This window comes from Colossoma macropomum, unplaced genomic scaffold (assembly GCF_904425465.1).
Source record: "Colossoma macropomum unplaced genomic scaffold, Colossoma_macropomum, whole genome shotgun sequence".
Lineage (NCBI taxonomy): Eukaryota > Metazoa > Chordata > Actinopteri > Characiformes > Serrasalmidae > Colossoma > Colossoma macropomum.
In genome coordinates, this window is record NW_023494799.1 from 20,466,922 (window position 1) to 20,475,360 (window position 8,439).

The following is an 8,439-nucleotide window of genomic DNA, read 5'->3' on the forward strand; positions in this document are numbered from 1 at the left end:
AAGTAAATGAAATACATCACTTTTTCAGTGCTTTAATAAATACTTTAAGAACAACATTTCATATAAACAGGCTATAGAAATGATTAATTTAGGCTACATTCTCTACAGATCACACAGTCTAATGATTAGACAGCTCAGCACTGTATAAGGGAACCTACAACACATGCATGCACAAACCCAATTCCAAAAACATCGGGAAGCTATGTAAAATGTACATAAATGTAAATAAAAACAGAATGCAATGATTTGCAACTCTCATAGACCCATATTTTATTCACAATAAAACATAGAACACCATAAATCAGATGTTGAAAGTGAGACATTTCACCATTTCATGAAAAACATTAGCTCATTTAGAACTTGACGGCAGCAACCTCAATAAATGCTCCTTAATCAATTCCAAAGGGAGTTCAGTCAGAACGCATAGATTACTGTTTTTCACCTGCTTTCTCAGCAGTGGGTGCACATTCACAAACAAAATGTTAACTGGCAACACATTCTGTGTTATCACTGTTTTAGCCCATTTTGTATGCAATAAAACTCACATATTGAAATTGAGATCCGTGTTCAATTAGTTAATATTTTGGTTGGGTTAGGAGTAGAGGTGGGCAATTGCAACATTGCAAAACTTAAAGAAATTTGCATGAGATGTCATGATATTTTTTTTTTCAGACATCTAATCAGCTGGAACAGAGAAATGTAGTGCTACATTTTGAAAAATACTATCAAAAACTGTAAACACTGATTTTTATTCAATATTTGGCACTAAATCCAGTTTAACAGTGCAAATTTTGCTCTCTTTATAATGAAACATGCAGTTGGTCAGTGTCTATAAGCACTGACAATATGCACAATATGTTCAGAAAAGCATATTGTATTGTATTGTGACATAATTTATCACAATAACAATATATATTGTCTTATTACCCAGCCCTAGTTAGAAATAACAGAAAAGGCTAGTCTCCCAGACCCAGATTAAGTCTAAAACAAGCATTTCCAACAGACACTCACCATTGACATGGCAGTATAGTCGAAGATTGGACTTCATCAATGACCAAGAAGTCATCCCTCAGTGTTGTTTTTAATAAATCTGTACAGTGTCACTTGATTAAAACTCTGCACTTCCCTCTGTGGCCACTAGATGGTGCTTTTGTCATTCCAGTTTTAGCAGACTTCTCTCTGAATTCAGCACTAGTCAGTTAACACTAACCTATAGAACTGTAGAAAGATTTGTTGAATAGTAAGTCTCATGCAGGTTAGATTGACACTTATGAAAAACCATTGCATTTGAATAATATGAGGCATTCTGGATATTAATTTTGTTCTAAAATCCTTGCTATACAGTGTTTTCAAACATTCTGAGCTCTGTTCAAATAAGAAGTGAATTGATAATATATTTAAAACTGCTTGAAGTGTAAACACTGCAATGCCTTTTCCTGGCTGATTTTTTCCAATGAATGACCTTCATCACTGCATTTTTTTTTCTTGCTCTGCCCTAATTCCTTTTCCCTTTTCCATTTATTGGTTCCTTTTATGCTTTTCTTTCTTTCCTTCTGCATATTTATGCTCCACTCAGTCAATATTTCCTTCTCTTTCTTGCTTTCTCTCTCTCTGTGTCTCTTTTGCTCCACACTGTAGGTCTGCAGCGGTTTTGTGAGGACATTGAAATGATGATTGGTTTCCAGCCAAACAAGTTCTGGAGGATTTGCTGGGCCTTTGTCACTCCTACTATTCTCACGGTATGTCCAATTCATACTTAATAGGCTTTTTTGAAAGCTTCCTCAACCCCTCAAACTGGGGATTTGAAATTGACTGACAAAAATAAGTTTACGTGTTAGAAAAACAAACAAAACACCTTGTTTTCTCAGACTGAGCAGAAATTGTCTGCTGTAACACTGCCACCGAGTTGCACCTGAAATTTTCCACTGTTTATGGGCAAGAAATCACAGTGGCGCTCCCACTCACGCCCCACAAATGGCAGGTTATGTGGCCTTTGCTGCTTGACACATGTTCAGCTTTACCCAGTAATAGCCAAAGCTGGGGAAGCCCTGCTGGAAAATGACATTTGTGACACTCTCATAGATCAGTGTTATCACCCACTGACCAGCATCCTCTCCGGGGACTGATCCTAACCCCAGGGGGCGCAGAATACAACACAGGCAAATGCCGATAGCTTTCCTCTTCTCTTTTTTCTCCTTTTCTCTCTGACCATGCACTGAGGAACGAGGGCCTCTCAGGCGGTGGCGCAACCTTTTTATGTAGGCCAAAAGACTTGCATATTAAAGTTTAAAATCCATATTCCTGCATATCATCGCTGTTGGGAAACAATTACAGTTTTTTATTTTTTTTTAAGATGCACTATGTAAGATATTTGCTGTTAAAACCGAAAAACATGTCATTACTGAGTGAGGAGAATAAAAACAGGCTAAAATACGGTGAGTGTGCGCTGCTGCAAATTTTTCACACCACGTCGCACATCTTTCCATATTAACGTCACACACACAGCTTCAAAAAGAAGGTCTGGCTCAATGTTTTGGTCTCAAGTGATCTCAAAATCAGCATTATACAGATGAAGATATGATGACAATAGTAGATAATTCACTCATATCCTCAGAAGATGCGTCTTTCACCAAGTTTAGACTGAGTTCTCTTTGAATTCTCTTTCAGCCTCGCAAAAGTCAGGTTCATCAGCCTTTGGGGGTTCAAAACACAACTGATAATACAAAATGTACTTCTGCACATTGTGTGCAATTACATATTTCCACCAGAGAGGGCCAAATCCCCAAATCCTAAATTTTCAAAGAATTTGAAAAAGCCAGCTGCTGTTTACAACATTAAAATTTCATGGCAAATGGTCTAAAATTATGTAGAATATGTTCTATATAGCACCCAGAAGGGTTCTTCCATGTTACAATTTGAAGCTTGTAAAAATAGAAAAAAAATGGAACCTTTTTGGGGCTTTACTGGGCCATTTCCAAAAAGGTTTTATATAGAATCACATGCAACACATTCTACATCAATCTGAAGAACCATTTCACCATTCAAAGAACCATTTAAGCATGAAATGGTTTCACTTAGAACTCATGGTTCTAAATAGAACCAGTCCCTTTACTCAAGAACCCTTGAATAACCATTTTTAAGAGTGTAATTGGATGGGAAGTTTAAAAAATGTATAGAAAAAGACAAAAAACCCATAAAAAATAGTACAAAGCGAACAGATTTATATTTTTTTGTTTATTTACTTGTAAATAAAAAATAATTAAATCTATCTACAGAACTTCAGGGGTTCTGTTGTATTTAAATAACTGTGTTTTAAGACATTTAAAAGTATTTCTGTATCTCTTCCTACTTTTTCTCTTTCTACAGTTTATCCTGGCGCTCAGTCTGTACCAGTGGAAGGTCATGACCTATGAGGACTACACCTACCCCACCTGGTCCATGGTTCTGGGCTGGCTGATGGTCATCTGCTCCGTTATCTGGATCCCCATCATGTTTGTTATCAAGATGCACCTGGCGCCGGGAACTTTGATCGAGGTAGATTTTTAGTGACAGTCAGACTGTGGGAGCAGTAAACCGGCTCTCCTTCCTTTGTTAAATATGTTTAATGACGCACACCACACAAATATGAGAATGCAAAATCAATTTCATTTTGCTGGATTCTGAAATGTGACACGTAAAATTTCATAATGCAGTGCAATCATAAGATGCAGTCTAAGTGTAGCTACAAGGGGGTGCTATAGCAGGCAAAACCTACAAAGGCTGGACAAGTGAGGTTAACAACGATATGTTCTTCCTTAGCGCAATCCCCTCTTTATGTTTAGTCTTTTCTTTTCCTTTAGCTTAGCACTGAGCTTCCAGGCTAATCTAGCTAAGAAGTAAAAAAAAAAGGTAATGTCACATGGCTTAAACAGTAGCATCTTCAAACCTGAATTATAGCTGCACTTATTTCTATTTTAAATTAAAATGCAAAATGTTGGTGTCAAACTGTACAAAAGTGCACTGTACTTTAGTCCATGTTTCTAGATACCAATGAGTCATACAACATCAGAAGCCACATAATCAATTCTATCAGACCCTGTTTACACATGCGTCTTGATTATCAGGATTCTGTCTGGATGAGGCCACATAAAAATGCAAGTCGCATTTAAAATAGATACAAATCGGATCCCTCAAACCGCTTCAGGAGGTGGGTTGAGATACATTTCAGCCATGTTATAGCAGTGTAAACACGTTCGTTTCACCAAGACACATTCGACAACCAAGTACAACCCAAACTCCTCCCAGAACAACCAAAACCCCTCCTAGTACAACCGAAACTCCTCCCAGTACAACACAAACCCCTTCCAGTACAACCAAAACACCTCCCAGAACAACTGAAACCCCTCCCAGCACAATCAAAACTCCTCCCACTACAACCGAAACTCCTCCCAGTACAACCAAAAGCCCTCCCAGTACACCAAAACCCTGAACAACTCTACACGGCTGGAGGCGTGATGATTTAGACATGCAGTTATAACCATGCTAAATGGTGGAGTATTAGACTCCATTGTTTGTCAGTTACATTACCACCTTAGCTGCAGCGCTAAAACTAAACAAATAAACTTCAGACAGCAGACCTGTCTTGGTTGATCAGTTACATTTGGGGTAAGAGGGAAAAATAGCTGTTTCTGTTTCTTAAATGTAAGTGTTATTGCGTTCACTGCTATTAAAGAAGACCTAGTATATGCACAAGTTGTGCTTTATTAACAGGCTGTAGTTGGCCACAGCCATGCCGTATGTGAGAGATTTTGCTCTCAGCCTTGCTATGTCTTAGACTTCAGCGTTATGGCATTGCTAAATCAATGCAGAGTCAACGCCACCAGGCATTTGAATTTGTGCTCTCAGATACGAGTCTTTATCCTCTAAACGTTTTTTAAGCATTAACTGGCTGGAACCAAGCCTGTACTGTGGTGGGAGATTTGGTACACTCTCGTTAGCTTAGCCTAGCATGCTACAGCTTAAAACACTACAGAACAGGTTTGATTTTGGCTTTCTGTCACTCCAACACCGATCAGTCCACTTTGTTCTCGCTGTTATAAGTTTTTATCATCTATACTCATGATAGCACCAGTTAGTTGGTTAATCTCTCCTCAACTTGATCCATGTTCATCCAACTTTCAACTGAATTTAAAAATGGTGGCAAATAATGAGAAGCCGGAATTGCAATGCTACCAAGTGGACCAATCACAATCATGGCAGTCTGCGTCGCCGTGATGTGTAGTTACATTTCTGGGGAGGTGCACATCAGGCTACTCAGATTCGACGCAGAAGCATAAATTGGCCTTTAGACCAACTCAGTACTTCCTAATCTAACAGAACACAGCTCCGGGCAGCCCGGCCTTCACAATAAAAGTCCTTATGGAAAAACCCAACAAATAAATGCTGTAGATCACATAACCTAGAATTAACATGCACACATTACTGAACACGCTACAGTATGTTTACTATATTTTCTCTCTATCTTTCCTTAGCGTCTGAAGTTGGTTTGCTCTCCTCAGCCTGACTGGGGTCCTTTCCTGATGAAGCACCGTGGTGAGCGATACAAGAACATGATCGACCCGCTGGGCACGAGCTCACTGGGGCTCAAACTTCCGCCCAAAGACTTCCAGCTCTCCACCCAGTACCAGTAACATGAAAACAGGGGATGGAAGTGGTGCCAATCACATGACTTAATGGAATGGTTTGATCAATAAGGCTAATGTTGCTAACAATGAATGAAAGTGCATAGCCTACAATTGTGCTAACAGCTTCATTGTTAACAACATTAGCATGATGGCTATTCCTTAAGTAATTGATTTATAGGTGCAGGGTACCGAGATCTAAGAGTAAAACTGGCGCTCTCTAATGCAAAACAAGAAAAAGTTTTGTTTATTTTAGAGTGCAGGTATTGCTCTTGAACAGTAATGGAAACCTGACCATACTCATACCCCGAAACAGGCACCACAAGGATGGCAGGACACATTGTTTTACCATCCTCCTCTCTCAGCCTTTTTTCGTGGCCCGATTTGTTTTTTCCTGGGTGAAAACTCACCATCGGTCTCAACATGGAGGTCAAGTGGACCCCAAAACTGGACTTTCCTTTATAGTCGCAGTATGGAAGCACCATTATCTGACACAGTTGTGAACGTCAAAGCAATATTGCGCTCACGAATGAATCTGACTTTATTTATTTCTACACTTTGACTATTTTACTGGCGTCGATGTTGCTAATGCATTCAGAAGAGCACCTGTCATTTCTGCCTTCGTGATGGCCATAAAGAGAGAGAAAGACTGCCTTGCAGCTAGTCTCTAATTTATATTCAAAACCTAATTATCCTGCCCAGGCTCCGCCCACAAGCGCTGAATTTCATAGCTACTGTTGTGAGCTTTACAGAGCGGCAGTACAAATCCCAGTGTGTCTTTAAGGCTTTTACAACCTCACAGTAGACAGTAGCTACGACAGAATGCGGTGTGGGCGGAGCCTGGAGAAGGTGATTTCCGCTCTTTACCTGTATCTTCTTCTATCCTGTACTTTGTGCCTCTGACTTCCTCTATCAGTGTAGTATTGCATAGCACAGCTCTAGCCTAAAACCTGCTATACATGAAGCACACACTGTATCTCTCTGTAAGCTAGGAGCTCTTCTACTGTGTTTCACTCTCTATTTATTGATTGCTCAGTTACATAATCTCTCCAATATCCTCGTAGCTTAGAAGCACAAGCTTCAGGACGCAGTAGCGCAGACCCATTTCTCTCTGAGTAGCCATGCAAAACTGTAATGTTACCTTTCGGACTTTAGGATGCTAAACTTATTAAGAATGCTTAGAGCTTTCGACTATGTGTTGTGACCTTTTCATGAATCCCCTTAACTTACTCTTACACCACGATAGGGCACGAAGAAGGATATCTATGTGTATATGTATACTGAGAGACATATGTGTGGAATGTGTGTCTTGTCCACTGTGAGGCTGTTTCATCCTGTAATATTTTAGAGAGCGGTAATATGAATCTGTGCTTAGTTGAACTGTGTACTAGTGTTGTCGACTCCATACGATGTCTTAAACAGTCTCTGTAGCTCCATATATTAGAGAAAAATGACTTTCTTCGTGTGGAAGCCTGTGAAAGATGTTCGGGGACCATTTTGCTTCTTTTCGTCTCTCGTCTCGTCAGCGTCTCTCTCTTCATGAAACAGGGTCTCAGGTATACTCGATTTCATCGGCCTTATTTCCGCAGATGTGGGTTCGGACTGTGGAAACTCGAAATTGGATTTTTTTACTTCCACTGCAGCGAAGGGAAGGAGAGAAAACATCTGAGAGATTGATCGTGGCGTGATACGACTCTGCTATCTAACTCCTAAGGCTTACTGCGATAATAACATGGCTTTGATGTGAAGGTGTTGGTGTTTTCTCCTCCGAAGACTTGACCGAAGCCTGTTATTGTTATTCACGTGTATGTTTCCCTTTAAGAACTTATTTAGATCCTATATAGCCATGGAGAAAGCGTGCTGAAATCTCTGACACCTCAGAAGGTCAGGATGAAAAAATATGACCGTTTTTTTAGCTTCCAGACGTTTGGAAAACATCACACGTAAATACCGTCACTGATAGAGCGCTTATGTGATAATGCTGTGGGCAACTAATCAAGCATTCCTTTTTGAGCCATAACCGATCAAAGCCTCGCATTCATTCTAAAGCAATCAGAAAGACTATTGGCATAATATCACACAATTTAAAAGTGCAATCACCTCCACAGTAAAAAAAAACAGGCCTTGATTAAAAACAGGCCTTGATGGCTAGTGCCAGAGGCGCTTCAATAAACGAGGGGGTCCGGCGAGTTAACGGAAGACGGGATGGGTGCTAAGAAAGCGATTTGGTGGAGGTGGAACGCTGAGATTTACGAGTGTGCCTGGACTCGCCGCATGCTTCTTCATAGCTGTGAAATGAAGTTTGACCCGCAGTCATCTTTCACGAATAGCCTCCGAAAGTACAAAGCACTCAAAAAGACAATGAGGTGTCAAAAGAAAAGAAAAAAAATATATATATACTTTGAAATATATAAATATATATATAGCTTCAGTATTTAGTACCACAAAAATGCTTCTTCTCTCTGTATGCTGTATGTGTGTGTGTATGTGTGTGTGCGTATAGATGTGCGTAGCTAACTGCTTTCATTAATACTTAACCAGCCATCCAGTCTTAGTGGATGGTGGCCTGGTCTACTGAGATAGACAGCAGAAACTGAAAAAGATTTGAGCCGAGAACCGGTGTGCTCTCTATAGGAAATGCCTTCTTTAAATGTCTGCCGTCCCCTCAGGAAAAAGGAGCAGATTTCTTAGACAGGCGCCAGAGGCTCTATGGACGAACGAAACAGCCTTTTTATTTATTCATCCCTACTCATGTACCCGAGTGCTAAAGGGGCCCAAA

General features: G+C 40.0%; 1 protein-coding gene across 1 annotated transcript in view; it reads left to right on the plus strand.

Moving 5' to 3' along the window:
* slc6a5 (solute carrier family 6 member 5) overlaps window positions 1-5,813 on the plus strand; it is a 33,375-nt gene extending 27,562 nt beyond the window's left edge. The window contains exons 14-16 of the mRNA XM_036586828.1: window positions 1,639-1,739; window positions 3,367-3,534; window positions 5,511-5,813. Coding sequence (XP_036442721.1) covers window positions 1,639-1,739; window positions 3,367-3,534; window positions 5,511-5,669 — 428 coding nt within the window. The 3' untranslated portion in view covers window positions 5,670-5,813. The remainder of the gene's footprint in view (window positions 1-1,638; window positions 1,740-3,366; window positions 3,535-5,510) is intronic.
* Window positions 5,814-8,439: the final 2,626 nt, after the last annotated feature.